The 22501-nt window shown below is 38.7% G+C and overlaps 1 protein-coding gene across 1 annotated transcript in view; it reads right to left on the bottom strand.

The window, feature by feature from the left end:
- Positions 1 to 22501, bottom strand: part of LOC126184775 (uncharacterized) — a 170400-nt gene that overhangs the window by 48892 nt on the left and 99007 nt on the right. The window contains exons 8-9 of the mRNA XM_049927328.1: positions 20182 to 20464; positions 1939 to 2006 (exon numbers count right to left, since the gene is read on the bottom strand). Of these exons, the coding sequence (XP_049783285.1) occupies positions 1939 to 2006; positions 20182 to 20464 (351 nt within the window). The remainder of the gene's footprint in view (positions 1 to 1938; positions 2007 to 20181; positions 20465 to 22501) is intronic.

The following is a 22501-nucleotide window of genomic DNA, read 5'->3' as shown; positions in this document are numbered from 1 at the left end:
GAGATGGCAAACTAGAGGTGAGATGGCAAACTAGAGGTGAGATGGCAAACTAGAGGTGAGATGGCAAACTAGAGGTGAGATGGCAAACTAGAGGTGAGATGGCAAACTAGAGGTGAGATGGCAAACTAGAGGTGAGATGGCAAACTAGAGGTGAGATGACAAACTAGAGGTGAGATGACAAACTAGAGGTGAGATGACAAACTAGAGGTGAGATGACAAACTAGAGGTGAGATGACAAACTAGAGGTGAGATGACAAACTAGAGGTGAGATGACAAACTAGAGGTGAGATGACAAACTAGAGGTGAGATGACAAACTAGAGGTGAGATGACAAACTAGAGGTGAGATGACAAACTAGAGGTGAGATGACAAACTAGAGGTGAGATGACAAACTAGAGGTGAGATGACAAACTAGAGGTGAGATGACAAACTAGAGGTGAGATGACAAACTAGAGGTGAGATGACAAACTAGAGGTGAGATGACAAACTAGAGGTGGGATGATAAACAGTGGACTGGAAAAACTGACATGTGAGAGTGATGGGTAAACTGTGTACCAGAAAACAACAAATTCTTCAGGGGTGTCACCATGTGTCCCAAAGATACTGACTTGCTGAACATCAATACAGGGTGTGATGCTGTTGCAGGGCAATACAGGAGGCACTATGGCTCACAATGTTGTGTATATCACCATATACCATATCTTTTAGTAATGCCTCCCACTGCTGGACTAGTGTCCTCTTGCATCTCAGCAAAGGTCTGTGGTGCCTGTGTGTTAAATTTACACTCCTGTCATGTAGATCATCCCATGCTTGTTCCATCATATTTTAATTGTTGGAGCCCACTTGTGTGTCTAAATTTGTTATTTTCTCATGTGGCAGGCACTCTTCTGCTAGTCTAGCCCTGCATTTTGAGCATTATCATTCATGACACAGAACCTAGGTATATAAGCACACAAAAATGTGCACATATCACTGCAAGATGTTATCCTAAACAATGCAATCCTCATAGTCCACTACAAAACACATGCAGCAATCTAGTGTCGTCATAATGTGGAACCACACCAAATGACAACACTGATATTTAAGTATCTCTCTCTCTCTCTCTCTCTCTCTCTCTCTCTCTCTCTCTCTCTCTCTCTCTCTGCATAGCACTAGCAGAGATTAAATGTGTGCCGGTGATCTGCCAGATAAACATAATATGAATAATCGCAGTACACTAAACATCAACACATCAGAAGAGGGCACTACCATGTTCCAGCATCAGCTATTGGTTGGCAAAACATCACATTTTCCAAGCCACAGTAGGTCTGTGTAAGGGGGACTACATCTAATGTGTCACTGAGCACACAAAACAACCTCTGAAACCTGGTGATGTACTATATTGATGGAAGATGCAGGACACAGTCTGGTGTACATTCTGCTGCAAGGGCAGGTGCTGTGCTGGTTTGGCCATGTCTGGGCATAGGACCAAATAATAATCTTGTTGCTGGGTGGCAGCACACTTTCAACCTTGCCTTTATTTTCACTGAACATTGACTGCTTCTTCCAACCACCTTGACAGCCATGAAAAAAAATTATGGGCAATTTCAATTCTTTGCCCATCCTCTTATCTGTCAGTAATCTGGTGGTGTACGAACATCCAAATGTGTGTACTGTGCCAGCCTGCTTTAATATCATTAACATTGTTTTCTGTATGCATGCAACATGAAAGTACACTTAGTGGGCCTGTAACAGCACAACAACATCATCTGTCATTTCCTTGTTCCATCACAGTTCAGTCCAGACAGTGTTACCATGATGCCAAGTTTTTTTAACATCCCTTACCTCACAGACATGAGTGTAGCATGGTCTTCTATACAATAAGATAATAGAACATACATCATTTCTAACTGTTCTCTTTCAGTGCTATTTAAACACAAACGGCAACAGCATTATTTACCACAGATTCTGCTTTATGCGTTGTGACATTCTGGGATATTTTTCCGGCTCTTGGGTCAGCTACTGCCTCTGAAAAGCAAGAATAGTATCTCTCAGCATAAATGTCACGTGATCTAACCTGAAACATTTAATGCAGGCATACAATAAACTAATCAAACACAAAAACATTCCTTACATAGACCAGTTTTCATTACAGTCCAAATCAAACTTGTGGAAGCCCATTGTGTATGTAATTTAGACCATTTGTGCACTACGACTGATCACTGCTGAATGACTGAAATCATTATGTAGAACGCTACACTTCATGTATCCATCAGTGTAAATGGACATACTTAAGAGAGAAAGTAGAAGAGCAATATAAATTAATCAGTAAATTTTTTTTGGTGGGGTTAAATGCAACAACTGTGTGTTTGACTTATCAACACTATCTGCACTAAAAGCTTGCACTCAACAAATAGTAGCCACAAACAGAAGCCGATCCTTGGTAATTGGTATTGTTGAACACTGAAGTAATTTGCCATGAAGACCTCCCACAACCAATGTGACAAGTAACATCAAAATCAATCAGTATCCTACATAACCTCTTTCCTGAATCACAATTCACACACAGCTGTACAAGTTGAACATTTACCACATTTCTCAACTTCAGATCAACAATTTAAAAAAAATTCACTGGCATTAAGTAAACTGTGAATTTATGGTGTAACACAGACCAGTGGCGATCAGAAAAGATTAATATGGTACAGTCAATTACCCTTAACCTTGCATCAGAAAAATATGTTTCTCTATTGGAAATGCCAAGCAGCTTGTTTATCAGATTGTTTACTCCTGTCACTGAGCATGGAAGTTGTATGGGTGTTAGTTCCTACATGGCCAAGAAGTGTGTGTGCATTCTGTGTGACCAACTGCATCTGATAACACAGATGTTCCTTAAGAAAGTCACTTTCATCCAACATGACTATATCCCAATTCACTCAAGCACCGTATCACCAGTATCATCCATTGTCACTACTTTAACTTAGAAACTGGTAGAACACTGTTTCCCTTTTCAAATGGTCCAAATGGCTCTGAGCACTATGCGACTTAACTTCTGAGGTCATCAGTTGCCTAAAACTTAGAACTAATGAAACCTAACTAACCTAAGGACATCACACACATCCAATGCCCGAGGCAGGATTCGAACCTGCGTCCGTAGCGGTCACTCGACTCCAAACTGTAGCGCCTAGAACCGCACGGCCACTCCAACCGGCTTTCCCTTTTCATTTTATTGCTTCATAAATCAGCTATCTATACTAGACTATATAAAGACTAGTTGTCATTCATTGTTACCGAAAATCTAGAAAATTTCTTGACTGATTTACTTCAAAATTTCTACATGATACACTTATAAATCTTCAGACAGGCATAGGCTGTTTATTTTTCTAAACAACAATGTGCTGTTTTGTTCTCTTCCTTGCTGTCAGTTTTGCAGAAAACAGTAAAGGTGTATTTATTGCTTATCGGTTAATGATTAGAATTTTACAAAGGAATCTGAATCATCTAAGCCTTTGTAATCCTATCCATTTGAATATTAAAAGTATGCAAAATACTGTCATTGAAGCTATTATTGTCAAACATCCAGCAGCTGGAGAGGTCTTTACCATACCCAATATAACAACAATCCCACAGATTTACCCATTCATTCAAAGCGACTACAGTTCCCAAATAATTTTCATTTGCGACAACAACAAACGAGGTTAGGTTTTATTTTCATATTCTGTATATTTTCATGTTGTAAAAACTAGCCATGTAAGGTGAAAGAGAGAAATGTTTTACCTCAGTATACTACATCTTGGAACTGAATAAGTTCCTTGTACTGTAGGGCGCCTTTGTACTGTAGGGCACCTTTGTACTGTAGGGCACCTTTGTACTTTGTACTAAATTCCAAATTTGATCCCGAGAACATGAATCTGCATACCCTGTGTATGAGTAGCGTAAACTGGAGGACCTTAGTGTAGGTCCAGTTATAGAGTTTCAAGAGTGTTAAACAGCATAGTCACTCTAACAATCATGCACAGACATATAGTGCTGAGAAATGGAAATGAGAAGGAATGGAAGGAAGAGGAGGAGAACAATACAGTATCACCAGTTCGTTCTCTCCTGGAAACACTGGGCAATAAATAAAGTTATGAAAGAGACGTACATTCCAGCAGAATGAAATTCACACATATGTGTATTACTACCAATTCAAGGTGCAACCTACATAATAAATTAACTTCTTTACAGCCCCGAAAGAGCAATGTTATTTAAAGGTAGTAGGCCATCTCTTTGAAATGGACTGCACGAACTTATCTTCCAACACAACTGTCATTTCACAACTTGATTATCAAGAGAGAGAACATAGTAGTTATCTGTGTTACAGGAGGAGCAGATTGTTCAAATACACTGGTGTTGAAAACTTAAGGACATACCTAACTTACACATGAAGTGTCATTGTAAAGTAACACAGCACGATCGAATTTCCACATCTACATCAGTACTACACAAGCAACCTGATGGTTGTGTTGAAGGGTACTCCTGGCACCACTAACTAATTCCCCGAACTCTGTTTCATTCACGAATGGCATGTGCGAACAATCACTGTCAGTAAGCCTCTGTATTAGCTCCAATTTCTCTAATTTTTTTCATTGCAGTTGTTTTGCAAGGCATATGTGAGATGAAGTAACATGTTGTCCAACTCTTCCTGGAGAGTACTCTCTCTAAATTTCAACAGTAAACTTCTCTGTGATGCACAATGCCTCTCATTAGCATTTCCCACTGTAACGCTCTCACACCGACTAAACTATCCCATGACAAATTCTTTGTTGTGTGATCTCTCTTCCATCAGTCCTACCTGGTAAGGGTCCAGATGGATCAACAATACTCAAGAATCGGTCAAACAAGTGCCTTGTAAGCCATTTCTTTAGTGGCTAAATTACATTTCCTGCCTAAGAATCTCAGTCTCATGTCTCCTTTTTCTACTATTTGCTTTATGTGGTCATTCCACTTAAGGTCGCTCTGGATAGGTACTCGTCGATATTTTGTGATGGTTTCTGATTACAGCAATTTGCCTCCAATAGTGTAGTTCTACAGTAGTAAATTTCATTTCCTATGCAGACAGCATATGATACACTTATTTACATTCAGGGTCAACTGCCAATCCCTGCAGCACTCATCAATCCTCTGTAGGTCCTTTTGTAAATTGTTGCTGCCCTCTGACGTTCTACCTTCTTATAGACAACTGCATGATCTGCAAACTGCATTAAAAAAGCTTATGATACATTCTACTAGATCATTTATATACATTGTACACAGTAACACTCCTATTACAGTTCCCTGGGGTACCCCTGAAATTACCTCTACATCTGTCAATTTTGTTCCAGTAACAGCGACGCACTGAGTTCCACCTGCAAGGAAATCCTGAATCCAGCTGCAATACTCAGTAACACGGTCAATGTTATTGTGGCACTGCACTGCTTTCACAGATGCTTCTTTTCAGGGGTTCATTCAACCATGACTTCATTTTTATGGCTGTCAATGTGCAACCATATCTAACTGTGCAGATGGAGGATCTCTTGGAATGAGAAGATACTTGACAAATGCACTGTCCTGCCCATTTCTCCAACTTAATCCCATTGAGCACATGTGGAAAGGGTTGGGGAGTCATTATTAAAGAACATATACATGCACCAACAATCACACAGCAGTTTTAAACTGCACTGGAGGAGGACGAAAACCCAGTCAAATACCTAGCTACAAGAACTCTTTACCAAATTGCGGCCACTATGGGAGCATATGACCAAGCTCGCTTTGCTATCTGTGGTGATCACACACCCTATTAAGAAGCGTGTCACATGATGGTAGTGTCCAAACTGCATTGGATTCAGTGTAATTGTTGTCTTTGAATAAAAGTGTCATTTCTGTTCATCTCACTGCATGTTGCTTTCAGTTACCTTCCACACTGTACTGTACCAGTTCTTTCTATGTATCGTTCAAGTTTTATCGAGATATGTTACTTAGCAGTGACACATAACATTGTACATGAGGAAAAGGAACTTTAAAAAAGAGACATGGCCATGCGCACATGTCCTGTTTTGACATTAGCAGCCGAACCAGTGAGTGTTTCACAGATAGGAGGCGGGCCAACCAAGCCAGGCACGGCTCTGCAGGCACACGAGTTTGGCGGCATCATCAATAGATGGTGGTATCCTTTGAGGCGCAGTGATTGGTAGACATTCCTAGTATGAGAATTTTAGATCACACGTCAGATAAATGCAGGTTCTGGCTGTGTGGCCAGAAAAAAATCAGCCGCTGGCATGAAACATGGAAAGGTACAAGCCAAAGCTAAAAATTGACTAGCCAAAGCTAAAAATTGACTAGCCAAAGCTAAAAATTGACTAGCCAAAGCTAAAAATTGACTAGCCAAAGCTAAAAATTGACTAGCCAAAGCTAAAAATTGACTAGCCAAAACTAAAAATTGACTAGCCAAAGCTAAAAATTGACTAGCCAAAGCTAAAAATTCACTAGCCAAAGCTAAAAATTCACTAGCCAAAGCTAAAAATTCACTAGCCAAAGCTAAAAATTCATTAGCCAAAGCTAAAAATTCACTAGCCAAAGCTAAAAATTCACTAGCCAAAGCTAAAAATTCACTAGCCAACGCTAAATTGACTAGCCAACGCTAAATTGACTAGCCAACGCTAAATTGACTAGCCAACGCTAAATTGACTAGCCAACGCTAAATTGACTAGCCAACGCTAAATTGACTAGCCAAAGCTAAATTGACTAGCCAAAGCTAAATTAACTAGCCAGAACAACTTCCAAATAAGACTAAGTATAATAAAAACTAAATACAATTAGTTACAGAAAAGCCAATAGCATAGTTACAAAGACAAAAGCATGATGAGTGATTGAGTGAAAACTCGCTCTCAATACGAAGTTTAGTTTTTAAGTTACTTCATGTTGAATGTTTTATGTATATAATGAATTTAAAAAATTTATATATTTATAATGCCTTAAGCAATTTCTACAAGCTGTGTGTCTATGGATAAATCTCTGAGAGCACTATCAAACTGTAAAAGTACATTCTTTTCAAAAATAAAAATTATCCATTTTGAATTACAGGCCAGACTGTACATTCTGCACATTAAAACTTGAATTTTCACACACACAAAATACGAAATATTGAAAGCAGTGGCAGCAGTACTTAGTGGATGTAATTCCAAATGTCTGCGTGAAATTAGTTTTAATTGTTTATACTTATTAGTAATCTAACAACGCAAATTACTGTTTACATGGACAAAACCACCATTTCAGAGCAAAATATTTACATTAGAGGAAAACTGAGAACAGCACCCTAAAGCTGATGAAATTCAAGTGCAAATTCATATACGACGCACGTATTTAAAATTAAATTTTAGTTTAAGTATGTTTACAAAGTCTGAAGTGTGAGAGTTTGATCCGTATAAAGGCAAGGGTTTAATTAGTGGTGACAATTTTTGCACGAGGCCTTCTAGTATTATGAATCAATCAGGGTTAACAGCTAGAACAGACAGGAAGTATGTGTGGAGTAGGTCAACTCACGAGTGAATAGGAATACTTCCAAGTATTTTGCCATGGAGTTGTGATATTTGTGCGTGTTGACAGTGAATAAAAACTTTTCTGCAGTTAATTTCGAGAGTGATCTGCACTCTGAGTTTAGTTAGTTCACAATTGTGGAATTTTACCTTTAGACTTGCATTAAAGAAACTTTAATTATTTTTCCATGATTTTTCGGGAGTTCATGCAAATGCAAGATAATGTTTCATTTAAGCCCTCACTCAGATTTTCATTTTTTCAGTGATGAATGATCATGAATGAAGGTTAGTGTTACTTTATTTGAAATGAACTCAATTTTGTTAAAATTTAAAATACTGTTAGTAGCCTACATTTTTACCCCAACTCCTGCCTGCACTTATTTGAATTTGTGACTGAATTTTTTGGGTTAGTGTGACAGATGCGTTTGTTGGCCCCTAGACTGTAGCTTATCCAACACAAAGCTATAAAAATGCATTTTAGAGGGCCAATAAGCTGTGACGTTTTGGTAACTTATTATTCATGTAGTTGCATGTGGAGAACGCACAAGCTATAGATTGAACAGTTGTGTTCTGGAAGAGCAATTTTAGCTTCTTCATTGATTAATTATTTGTCTGTCAAGTCGCATACACAAGTCTCGGCCGTGATGAACAAGAATTAGCAAAGAATACACTTCACCCGTACTGTCGCACACATCGTGCGAAAGTTACTTTCATCCTTAAATTTTGCACACCAGCGTATTTCATGTGGCTTCCAAGGCATGATACACACCATGTATCATATAATGGCAAAAGGCTGTAAAGACAGCACAGCTGAAGGACAAACAAAGCACTGATAGAGAAGAGTAACAATAGTTCATCAAACCAGTGTGGACCATGACCTCTTCCCAAATTGTTATTCATGTTTCATTCCTAAAAGTAAGGTACCTATAATGAGAAAAGAATCCCATTGTTCTGAAAAATGGTTTCTTTAATTTTCCGCTTTAAAAAATTTCCCCTACGTCTACTACAGTACAAAGCACAGTACCATTATATTGTGTTAGGTAACACTGACACTGCATCAGACGAAATTTTGCCTTAAAAAATGTTTCTTTAGAGAAAACTGAACCTGACATGAATAAGGCAGAGTTAATGGAGTTTTTACAATTCTGAAAGCCAGAAATCCCACGCTACCAGGGCAAAACAGTGTAGTATAATCAGACTTCCTCCATACCACACTTATTTCTGGTCTCTGTAAAATGTCAAAACACCTTCAGCCATCTAACTTCTTGGTTTTATTTTGTTTGTGCAAAAAGCTCATTTCAACCAGATTAAACTTACATGGGCCTAGTTGGGAAGCAGAATGGCAAGAAACATTAAAAAGTTTATTCTCTGATGGTAGAAAGCTGACAGGAGAAGCAGTTGTGAACATTACCCCATGTGACCATTGTGAACGTTACCCCATGTGACCAATGAGCTACTGTAAAAAATTAGCTAAGGAAACAATCAGTCCATAAAGGATTACTGGACGAAATGAGTGTAATTTCGCCAGTTTCAGCACCAGTTCCAGGTCCAGGTTTAAGTAAGCAATGGGTCTTCCCTTGAATTTGCTCTGCTTACACAATAATAGTGAGTATAAAATATTCATATGTGTAAGTGTCATGTTCATGTTCAGTACTGTCATTTGTTTATAATTTAAGGCTTCCTTGACTGTTGATTGATAACCAAGTGCTAAGAGTAGGTGTGTCATGCCCAGAACATGCTGATAATGTTCCCCTCCATTCACTCTATGCAGAACTGTCGATATTCAAGTTACTTTATTCACAACATAATGTATGTTTTCACATCATCATATTATCACTAGAGACCGGGTTATATGCTTCATAAAAACCTTACAATATGCATGAAGAATGTTTAAAAAATGCAAGAAAAGTGTCGAAATATGCAAGATCAAATAATAAAAAACCATGATAGTTACTGCATGCATTATATCCCAAAGCCGAACCTGTGCCTATCAATTATGAGGAAGAGTGCCAGCAATGTGAAAAATCTGAACATTTAGAAAACTGATATTTTCTGAATACTTTCTGGCAGAGGTCAGGAAGGGGCCCCTTCTGGGATTATTTTATAAAAATTTGCAAAATGGGGATGCATACTGTGTTTCAAGAATTGTTCCTCCCTTGCTATTTTTGTCGGTAACTAGCAGATGCCATGCGAGTGAGTTACAGCGAAACAATCTATATGTACAGGACCAACTTCGAGGTACATCGCAAGCAGAGGGGCATGCTCAAAAACTCCGTAATATTTTATTTAAAAAAAACCAACATACAATCATGAATTTTTTTGAACAGCATTAACTTGATACTGTTGGACCAAAGCATCATTTATAATTTATTTTACATTTTTCTACGATTTTAAACAAACGACCAAGTACTGTTCCAAATGTTCGGTAGTAAGATTGTGTCTTCAATCACTCAAAACTTTTTTATAAGCAGAAAAGGACCGCTCTACATCAACTGAGGTAACTGGGCAGTATTTGAATTTAGGTGCTATGTTGTCACTTGTTGTTCCTGGTGAAAAGTCACCCATCTCTTTAAGTGCTGTTGGATATTCCTCCAACAATGAGTTCACTAGAATAATTTTACTCATTAACTGAATAGATCCATTCAACACCAAACCCTGATTTGCAAGCTTTTTAATGTTTGCAGGTATATGGGAAAATGAGTGCTAATCACAGCAATGTCTTTTTTAATATCAGAATGATTAAAAGCTTCCTTGCACTGGCAAACTGCCAAACTTATCGAAGTCATTTACTACCCCTAACGGCCTCGAAACATTCATTGTGAAACAACACAGCTTCGACCCACATACCCCAATGAGTTACCACTGATTTGGGAGGTAAAGGTACATTTGGTAGTTTTTCTTTATAGATCTTGATGCAAGCAGTAGCCTTTAGAAACACTTTCTTTGTGGCCAAAATCAGTTTATTTACATTCACAAATGTGGAACGTACTTCAGCATGGTGATGTACTCCATAAGCAATGCACGTCACATGAATCATACTGGGATAAAATACTCCGAGTGCTTTTTCTGCTTTGATCATAAAGGGAGCAGCATCTGAAATAAACACAAACATCCTTTCATCTGCAGAAGATTATGGAAATATTTTTCTAATACCCTCATTCACAAATCTGGTGATCGTAGAATGATTTACTTTTTTAAGTTCTTTGGAGGCCGCTAAGTAGGAAGGAGAAGGTTGTTGTTTTAAAGCACCAACAATTACATTTGTAGTGTAATGGCCACAAGTGTCTGTAGTTTCATCAACTGAAATCTTGATAATGCTATCCTTCAGTTCATTGCAAATTCAAATGCTTCAAATGGATCTAAGCACTATGGGACTTAACATATAGGGTCATCAGTCCCCTAAAGTTCATTGCGAATTTCTTCCAGAACATTTACGTAAATTGTCAGTATGTAAATTTTACGCAATGTTGAGTCACCTTGTATATTTTGATTTAAACAGTATTTGCACTTGAAGCCTTTGAGGATAGGGTTTGTAAGTTTGTGAAGTGGAATATTGCTTGCAGTGAATGCTTCATTTAGATCCATGTTAAACCGACTTTTTGATTACCTTTGGACAAACCTCAGCTACCGCAACTTGCTGTTGTCAGAAGATGTTGTCGTGGTCCTCTCTCCTGCATTCCTGCGATATGAAGATTTGTCTTGACATGCTGGTCTATTTGAAACTTTTTTTTGTATGAAACATTTTTCTCACAACCCCAACAATATAAAACAGTCGTACGTAAATGTTCCAAGATGGTCAGCTATCCATGAAACAATGTTTCATGGCGGCATGGTGCTCAACACATTACACACTACACGTCGTAAACATGTTCAACTGTGTACAAGTAAATAGGAAGCTAAACTGAAACTGGACGTGTGACTAAAACCTCGCATAATTTGCCGACACGTATGGTATGACAGCAGAGGGGATTAACTGGGGGTGCAAGAGCATTGGCTCGGTCTGCCTGTCCTTGTTCCTGTTCTGCAATGATTCCACTATGCAGTGGCCTCTCAGTGATTGCACACAGTTCTAGGTTGCGGTCAATCTGTGGGACATCAAAACTAGATCGAGCTAGAGACTACCCGTCTAAATTTGTAAAATATTGTAAACAGAGTGAAAATATGCATCATCACTAGTTTCTAGTTAAAATATGCTATAACTGATGAAAAGTAACCAAATTTGCGAATGCATATGCAACATTCAAATGCATATAATCCAGTCTCTAATTATCATATACAGCGATTGTTAAGACAAATCACAGCTGTGCAAACACACTAAAGGTGAATGGGTGATCTATTCTCTCTCTCTCTCTCTCTCTCTCTCTCTCTCTCTCTCTCTCTCTCTCTCTCCCCCCCCCCCCCCCCTCCATCCATCCATCCCCCTTCAGTGCGCCCTGCTATCGTCACAGCCTTTGCACTCTTACCACATAAATTTCACTCTCATGGTCAGTTATTTTACTTTTTATTGACTTGCTATTGCCAAAGATCACATTCCTTATTACACTCCAGCCACTCTCTGATCCAATTAGATGGGCTGCATCTTTCATATCCATTTATCACAGTGGAATACAGCAGAAAGGTAGTCTAGTTTACCAGAACCACATACCTGTACGAATCAACAAAATGTACCGAGGACACAGTCCATCTCTGATTATATGGAAGTACCCTCTAGCTATTTGGATTCATATGATGAAACTTGAGTTTCTCCCTTGCATGGGCTCATTTCATATGCCTTCCAGCCAATGGTTGTGAAATACCACTGTTTTGCAACACAAACAACTAACAGTATATTATATATACGATATGATACAATGTCCTTGTATGCGTCGTTAACCAGAATAACACAGGCACTGCAATATCGTATTTATCTGCAGATACCGGGCAAGCGACTTTCAAGTACAACATCTCACCCATACAGGAATATACATAATGGATGTAAGAGTTCATGTCATAGACACACGGTTGACACCATATGGAAGTTTGGGTCTGGCCATGAATCATGCACGTTAGCCAAATGGTAAGGTTATCACTCACGATAAGCAGAAAATCCAGTTTCGAGTGCCAGTCTGGCATAAATTTTCATTGTCATCATTCCATTCTACAGTGGATGTTGTCCTTATTTGCAATTGTGAGTTTATCTGATATAACTCTGACAGTCTCCCATATTGTTTTTAAAAGTATTAAAATAATTCCCTCTGGTTCACTTCGTATTCATCTGGCTCCTAAGCAACATGCGTAACAACTTTACAGCTATTCTCAATTCTGACACCACTATGCTTCCCTTTTTACTATTCTTTGCTTTCATTTAATTTCTTGTTAGTGCTATTTCACTATTTTTCAAGATCTTTCAACCATCCTTTTCCTTATTTCAATTTTAAGTACATTTTCTTTGTAGACTGGGACTTTTACAATAGACTCTCATCACTGAATTATTCAGCATAAACTGCACTAAACTGAAGACACAAAAATTTGGACAAACTTGATGTTTTAAGTACATTGCTTTAATCTGTTAAAAATGCTATGTATTATAAAATGAGTGATGTGAGACACGTGTTAATACACTGGAGTTGCATTTGGTTGTGCTGCTCCCCTAATGACAACACTGTCAGGGCAAATCCTAATTTTTCTTCCTTAGTTAATGTGTAACATTACTTAATGGTGTGCCAAAATTTATCTTCTTATAAAGACACTGCACAGTCAAGTCACCCCAACTGCAAATATGGTGAGAAACAACAGTCCATTTGTTACAGTTACAAATCTTCTCATTTTGTAGAAAAAATGTTTTTGAAAATTTTAGATTTAATTCAAAATATGCAAATGACTAAACAAAATTAAAGAGACAGGCTGGTTGGTTGGTCAGTTGGCTTGCTGGTTTGTGGGAACAGCAAGGTCGTTGGTCCCATCAGATTAGGGAAGGATTGGGAAGGAAGCTGGTCGTGCCCTTTCTAAGGAATCATCCCAGCATTTGCCTGAAGCAATTTTGGGAAATCGCAGAAAACCTTGATGAGGATGGCTGGATGTGGGTTTGAACCGTCATCCTCACGAATGTGAGTCCAGCGTGCTAACCACTGTGTCACCTTGCTCAGTGAACAGGCTGGCTGTTCAGCACTTATCTTCAGAAGACAAAATTCTAACTAACATGTTGCCTGTTGGTGCTCATCTGGAATCTGTAGCCTAAGGTTGTTTAGCGGTTTTTCTGATGTTTTGCAGCAGGGGGGGGGGGGGGGGGGGCTAGCATTATCAACGATTCATCCACCATTGATAGTGGCAGTCCACATATGCTGGTGGAACATCAGAAAAAAAACACTAAATAACCATCAGTTGCAGGTCTCTAGATGAGTGCCAACACACAACATATCAAGAAGTGACCACAAAAACTTCAACAGTTTATAAAAACTGCCAAATATTTTGCTGAGCGAAATATTTATAAGAAGAATAAACTATACCTAGCTTCCAGGATCTTTTCCCCTTTCTTTTTCTTTATTTCTAAGGAAGTGTCAAAGGACAGGTTGAAGGAGGTCAGAAAGGAAAGGCACACCACTCAGGCTCCAGACTGATGGATAATATCATCTGTATATCGTCACAACATGTGGTTTCCACTCAACCTGGGGTTTTTCCATCAGTAAATACTCGTAATTTTTCCTCCAGCCAGCCACTATCATCATGTAGAATGTACTGATGGGCAATACTTCAGCTGAGTCATTTCTGTAGTTTCCTAGAACATTTCATATTATCATGCACTCCACTTAACCCTTTCACTGCAACAGATGTGTTCTTTACACCCCTTGCTGAGGTGGCTTTTGTTATGGCTGTACTGCTCACCAAATGCTGATGCCTGTGCCAAAAGATGGCATTCCAGCCAATATGATATACTTATCTGGTTTTTAAAAATCTATTAAATGAAAAATCTGATTTTTGCACATTTTATAGTCCAATACCTTCACTTGATAAACAATTTAATTTCTTTTCATTATCTGTCATATTTACTGCACTGTAACAAATTACGTAAAACATTGCACAAAGTTTTAAAGAGTTTGCAGACGTCAAAATTCACTCCATGAACTTTGTGTAGGGTTGATTTCTACTCATACATTGCAGTGAATGAAATGTAGATGAGATATCAAAATTTCATTTAATATCAAGAGCAAAAGAATATCTCATTTCATTCTCCAGTTATTAAGTTTTATACCTGAAGGACAGTTGCGCGACATGCCCATTCACATCCTTGCACGTTGCATATCATGAGGTCATAAAAAAACCATCATATCTCAAATGATTCAAGCTATTGAAATGAGGTTTTTTGCAAATGATAGCACACAATGAGATGCATACGTCATATGATAAATACTTGCAACATTTTTATTCACTGTGATATGGAAGTAACTAGGCTGCAGCAGGGAGAGGTCAGCAGCTCAAAATGCATTCATATGTTCGTAATACTGTAGAAAACTCCAAGTATCGCATGTATACACATCCACAACACCTGCAGAACAGTGTAGCAGGATAAAATTTTTACAGTCTAGCTGTTTTTGCTCTGAACATGGTCTGATTTCCCTATATGCGTATGCATACACACACAGCAGTGAAAGGTTTAAAATAATTTAAACACACAGCTAATATATCATGAGGTTTTAAAGCCAGTCCATATCTGTATCAATTAGTCAATTTGATTAAACAATGAGTGGTAGCTCCAGGATCAGTTGTGCAGCCTTTCTATGAACATTTAATAAGGCAAGCATAAATAATTATTTCATTACTAAAAGGTTCCATTCTTTCCTATACATTTCTATAAATACTAAATTGGAATACAGACAACAGTTTTTGTCATTATTTCATAGGTTGTACAATGTCTGTGGCTAGTGAATTCTGATACCTGAAGAACACTGCTTGAATAACCAGCAATGATGATTGTACTGCTACCATGATAATCATGCACTTCTGCTTCTCTATCTTATCAAAAGATATACTTATATTTTATGCAAGAATTGGTACTTTATAAGTAGGTTTAAAGTTATTGTTTGTTTACTACTGTTAGTAAATAGGCTACATACTGTCTCATCAAGAAACGTGATTGGATGCACAACTAAGGGCACCCTCATTTGTTACATACAAGGACTGTAAATAAAGTAGTGGCAATATTGATAGAACACAATATTTAACTCATAAGTGCAATTGCATTACATTCCTTCTATGTAGTCACCCACCTTTTGGCAAGCATCAGAAAACCATTGTAGACCATTGGCAAGGCTTTCTCTGTTTATGACAGCAACGGAATGGCCTATTGTGTGGATTACAGATACCACATGAGGAAATCGGCAGACTTTGAGGAGTTCCTTCAACTTTGGAAACAGGTAGAAGTCACAAGTACTCACATTTGGTGCATACAGAGGGTGTTCCAAGACCTCCCAGTGCCATCATTGTAATAAGAACTTGATATTATTTGCAACACAACATTGACGGGGAAAAACAAATTCGCAACACCAAGAACAAATTGTGTAACAAACTAAAGTTAGTACATATGCTTCTACATCTGAAATATAATGTTTATTCACATTTTATACCAGTCACACCAGGTATTAATGTACCAGCATTTCACATTTGCAATGGCTTATTTGTGCTTACATTGACCTGTGACCTTGGAATGTTAATCACATGACTATGTTACTCAGACAAATGTATTTTTCTACATTAATTATTTTTTGGTGCAACAATTTTTTCCCATCAATGTAGTTCGCATATACACGAAATGTATTCACATTTGTAAATATGGGCAACCATTAGCTGTCTAATGGAATGACAACAACAAAAATTTGTGGCAGACTGGGACTTGATGCCTAGATTTCTACATTTATATACACACTCCGCAAGTACCCTTTACCACAACTAGTCATTTCTCTTTCTGTTGCACTTGCAGACAGAGCAAGGGAAAAATGACTGTCTATATGACCCCGTAAGGGCCCTAATTTCTAGTATCTTATCTCTGTGGTCCCTATGCGAAATGTATGTTGGCAATAGAATCGTTCTGCAGTAAGCTTCAAGTGCCGGTTTTCTGGACTTCCTCAGTAGTGTTCTTAAAAATGAATGTCGTCTTCTCTGCAGAGATTCCCATTTGAAGTTGCAAGGCATATACATAACACTTGCATGCTGATCAAACCTGCTGGTAACAAATCTAACAGTTCGTCTCTGAATTGCTTGGATGTCTTCTTTCAATCGAATCTGGCACAGATTCCAAACACTCGAGTAGTACTCGAGAATAGGTCGCACTTGCTCCTAGCCCTCTTGACTGACTTATTAACTTTCGTTACCATAGTTGCTATGACGACGTCATGATCACTAGTCCCCATATGTACAGGGCTATTACAAATGATTGAAGCGATTTCATAAATTCACTGTAGCTCCATTCATTGACATATGGTCACGACACACTACAGATACGCAATACTGCTCCCAACAGCCTGTGTCCTAGGCATGCTGCATGTTTTGAGCTGCTGTTCACCTCGATGGCAGTGTTTGTGGAATTGACCATTGACCTAGTGTAGCAAAAATGTGATTCATCCCAAGAGCTGACACATTTCCGCTGATTGATGGTTGAATCGCAAACTGACTATGCCGTTGCGTCAACATGTAGGGGTGGTCTGCTGTGGGGCTCCGTGTTCAACAATGTGCGATGAAAGGTGTGCTCTGAAATACTTGTGCGTGCACCAACATTGTGCTCTTTTGGCAGAGATGCCACAGATCGCCATCAATATTACTTTACAGAGCAGACAAGCCTCCGAACCACACATTCTGTAAAGGGTCATGGACATTCAACCATTCAGCCCCTATTGGTAGTTTCACTGTCCTACCCCTTTCCACAGATGCTCATAACAGTAGCATGTGGACATTCGACCAGCTTCGTCCTTTTCCAAAGTCACTTATCTCAATGGATTTTCCCATTTGCAACCCATATATTCACTAGGATGATCCCCAGTCCGATCCTGCTCTGCTTACAGGCTTCCATTACCACACCATACAGCCACAATGCCACCAGGCAGCATCCAGTGTTGTGGTAGGCAGTGGTCATAATGTTTTGGCTCATCAGTGTTGGTAGAGCATCAGAGAGCAAGTACATACGAACACAAACAGGAATGTAATTATTTCTTTACTGAAGTAATAAGGCTTACTGAACCATGTACGTAACACAAACTTATCAGTTATGGAGTGCAAGATCCCATAATCAAGACACCTAATTTAGCACATACTAGAAACATTCACTTCCTATCACATCTAAAGCTGTGAATATTTTACCGAGACCATGTATCCAGAAAGACTAATAGTGCAGATCTTGCTCAACCCACACGCTTAGACTCCACAGGGTCTCCAGACCACATACGTATTTGAACTGCTACAGCATCTAAGAGGTATCGTATTGATTAACTTAAATTATGCATTTACTTTCATTCTTTGGAAGATATGTTCAGTCTATGGCCATTTATTTTAATTTTATCATTTATGCAATTTTCAAGCACACTGAAGTTCCCTCAAAAAAGAACTTTAGTTCATTCACATGCCTAAAAATTGTGTAGGCGCTGAAATTACAACACAGAATGAAATACACAGTCGCAATTGAAACATAGTTCTTTTTCAATAGGTTTATAAATGCTATGGACTAATTCCTCAAATATTTAATTTTATTCTGGTGCTAATATTAATTTTAAATTCAAATGGGAGGGGAACGGTGCAGTATTCAACAAAGACAATGGAATATGCAAAAATATTTGTGAAAGTGAATTTTTTAGCAGCAAGTTGAAATTTGTATAAAATATTATGTATTATTTATTATCTTTATAAATACAAACATTACTTGTGTACTTTACAAAACAAAATTTGTTGAATACAAAATTACACTACATACTTTGAAACTTCAGATTTTTCTAGATTTCATGATCCACTAAACGGCTATATCTTTGATACTGCAGTAGGTCAGTGGACACATTTACACAGCTAACACATTCATGACCATAAAAACAGCATGCTTATCATTACAGTTAATATCAAATACACACATCAAAAAAAGTTTTGGCATTACCTCGGTTCCGAGAGTTCTGGAACCTGTACAGAAAATTGGTGCAGATAGTAACAGAAACATCATTTCCACCCTTTCTTTATTGCTCATGAAAACGACACACTGCATGTTGTATCACCATGCAGCGAGACCTTCAGAGGTGCTGGTCCAGATTGCTGCACACACCGGTACCTGTAATACCCAGTAGCACATCCTCTTGGGTTTATGCGTGCCTGTATTTATTGTGGCATATTATCCACAAGTTCATAAAGGCACTGTTGGTCCAGACTGTCTCACTCCTCAACAGCAATTTGGTGTAGATATCTCAGAGTGGTTGGTGGGTCACATCATCCATAAACAGCCCTTTTCAATCTATCCCAGGCAAGTTCGATAGGGTTCATGTCTGGAGAACATGCCGGTCATTCTAGTTGAACAATGTCGTTATCCTGAAGGAAGTCATTCTCGAGATGTGCACTATGGGGGTGCGAATTGTCGTCCATGAAGACGAATACCTCGCCAAGATGCTGCCGATATGGTTACACTATCGGTCGCAGGATGGCATTCACGTATCGTACAGCTGTCACAGCAGCTTCCATGACCACCAGTGGCATACGCCAGCCCCACATAATGCCACCCCAAAACAGCAGGGAACTTCCACCGTGCTGCCTTCGCTCGACAGTGTGTCTAAGGCATTTAGCCTGACCAGATTGCCTCCAAACACATCTTCGTTGATTGTCTGGTGGAAGGCACATGAGCACTCATCAGTCAAGAGGACATGATGCCTATCTTGAGCGGTCCATTCAGCATATTGTCGAGCCCATCTGTACCACGCTGCATGGTGTCGTGGTTGCGAAGATGGACCTCGTCTTGGACATCAGCAGTGAAGTTGTGCATCATGCAGCCTATTGCGCACAGTTTGAGTCTTAACATGACGTCCCGTGGCTGCACAAAAAGCATTACTCAATGTGGTGGCATAGCTGTCGGGGTTCCTCCGAGCCCCAATCCATAGGTAGTGGTTAACCGCTGCAGTAGTAGCCCTTGGGCGGCCTGAGCGAGGCATGTCATCGACAGTTCCTGTCTCTCTGTACCTCCTCCATGACAGAACAACATCGCTTTGGTTCACTCTGAGACGCCTGGACACTTCCCTTGCTAAGAGCCCTTCCTGGCACAAAGTAACAATGCGGACGCTATTGAACCACGGTATTGACAATCCAGCCATAATTGAACTACAGACAACACAAGTCGTGTACCTCTTTCCTGATGGAATCACGAACTGATCAGCTGACAGACTCCCTCCGTCTAATAGGTGCTGCTCATGCATGGCTGTTTACATCTTTGGGTGGGTTTAGTGACATCTCTGACCAGTCAAAGGGACTGTGTCTGTGATACAATATCCACAGACAAGGTCTATCTTCAGTAGTTCTGGGAACAGGGGGATGCAAAACTATGTTCGATGTGTGTAGATGTGCTTGTACTACTACTACTACTACTACTACTACTACTACTACAAAATTGCACCAATAAAGTATTATGCAACACTACAAATTACAGATAACTACTGCCACCTTACCTCCCTTTTTAGTAGTTCTTGTCATGCTGACAACGGGTACAATAGCTTTTAAAGGACCTTTCTTCTGTTCTTGCTGTGATGGAGCCCTTACAGGCCTCAGTTTCTGGGTTACAGTAACAGCAGAGTTGCCTAACACAGGAACTACTGGCAAGAGAGGTGATATTTTTGCTTCACTACACAGAGCAGATGGTCTGAGTAAATCTTTTCGCAGGACAGGTGTTGAATGTGTAATAGGATTCAGTCCAGCTGATGAATCAAGGGAGGCATTACTGTCGCTGAACACCTGGAGAAAATATCGGCAAGAAAACAAACATATCACTTTCAGAATTCCATGAAAACTGCATACAAGCAGTAAATGATTTCTTATTTTACTGAATTAAATACCCAAATTACATCTTTAACAAAATGAAAAAAACTGCAACAATTGTTGAACCAAAAACATTTTATTTCTTTCAACCGGTTTCAGAATGATAGAAAACTATCTTCCAGAATACCCCTATAACAAAGTAAACAAATGTCAATGTGTTCCGCTTCCTCTATGATTTCTGGGTGTTTTGTGTTTCTGTTGATAAGAGGTTTTCTACTGGATTTTTTTCTTCATTTCGGTGACTTCATAGGTTCCCTGTTTTATAGGGTGGGACACGAAGCTTTTATTCAACAGATGACATAGGGCAGAACACAACCTTAGTTCATCTACACTTTAGGTGAGTAATGTCCACTTATTTTCCTGTTACATTTTAATTTTGGAATTAGAACTTATTGTAACACATTGTTTCCATAGTTCCACTGTATCCAGAAGATGGAATTTTTATCATTTTAAAACCCGCTGTAAACAATAAAATAATATCAGTTTAACAACTGTTGCATTCTATTCATTTTGTGAAAAAGGACATGAACAGTTGTGGTTGTCCTACAAAAAGAACTCTCCGCATTTTTAAGGAAACTTAACCACAACCTCAAAAACCTAAGAAACTGAAATTCAGTTATTCATGTATTTTTTTTTCTTTTTTTCTTAATGGTAGTAACCCACAAATCAACATTTTTGTAAATGTAATGTTGTGATGAAAACAATGAACCAAAACACCATATACTCACAATTTTCTCAGATTTGTAAGTAAGCTGCTGCAATTACACAAGTCAATATGAGTGAAATGTTACTTGAGATAGACAACAGGGAAGACAATCTTTTCTGTTCAAGGTTAATGTAAAGTGAAGGACCATAAAAGCAGAAAGAAGGCAACAAATTAATGAATTTAATGGTCCGTTTTCTAGTTGTTCTTTGTTGAAAAATGGGTAAGTTGTGACAAGGTCCTTCAGTTTGACAGTTGGGAAAATTGATTTACAATTTCCAAACTGCTTCTCATCAAGCAACTCTATAAACTGAATATTCTAGAGACCTCCAAAACATATTTTCATTTGTACTATCATCTCATCTACGACCTCGTAATATCTTAAGAGACTGGAAGGCACACTCAACAACACTTATTTAACAGTGAAATTTGTCGTTACAGCTTTCAATACACGAGGTCACAGTTCTTTCTGATCTCATATCCTTTAACAAACTGATAGTCTTCTTGATTTCAGTGTTACATGTATTAGTATCACATGCAATTTTGTGTTGAAAAGTGTAGAGAAAGAAAAATATTTCTTTTTGAAGGCAAAGTAGGAAAAGGAATTGAGTTTTCTTAAGAATGCTAAGCAAGTCAGAAGCACCCTGCATCCCAGTCTTCGTCACCTGTGATTACTACATCAAATTTAATTCAAAAGGAGTCATAACTTACAGGTCACGCACTAGTTAATTGCAATTAATAGATCTAAACTGTATTAACACAAATGTACACTGTTTTCAATACATTGTTTTATTCTAACTCTCATTTTATGTTTTCTTTGAATTTTTGGGTAAGCTAAACCTCAAACACCTCTGAAGAGCTTCACCACTGGTTATTTGTTTCTCTACATTGAGAAATCATGAATGGGAAGTTCTAGTAGAGAATAACAAACTATTTAGGAATAAAGGAGACAACTTGCCGAAATGCAGAAGCGCTGCATCGTACATAGCTTTGCTTTGCTAGCTTTCTCATGCTTGTAGGACACACACACACACACACACACACACACACACACACACACACACACACTCTTTCTCACCTACGGTCTAGATCGTGAAGTCTTTGGGGTTGCCTACCCCTGGTCTATGGTGAGTGTACTGGGGTGAGGTGGGGGTGCAGGGTGGGGTGGAGTGAGCGATGCAGAGAGGCAAAAGGCGAGGAGGAAGTGGGGCGAAAGCCCCTAGCGGCACGTGGAGAGAGAGAGAGAGAGA

Source organism: Schistocerca cancellata, chromosome 4, assembly GCF_023864275.1.
Source record: "Schistocerca cancellata isolate TAMUIC-IGC-003103 chromosome 4, iqSchCanc2.1, whole genome shotgun sequence".
Taxonomy (NCBI): domain Eukaryota; kingdom Metazoa; phylum Arthropoda; class Insecta; order Orthoptera; family Acrididae; genus Schistocerca; species Schistocerca cancellata.
This window is presented reverse-complemented; position numbering and strand designations above follow the sequence as displayed.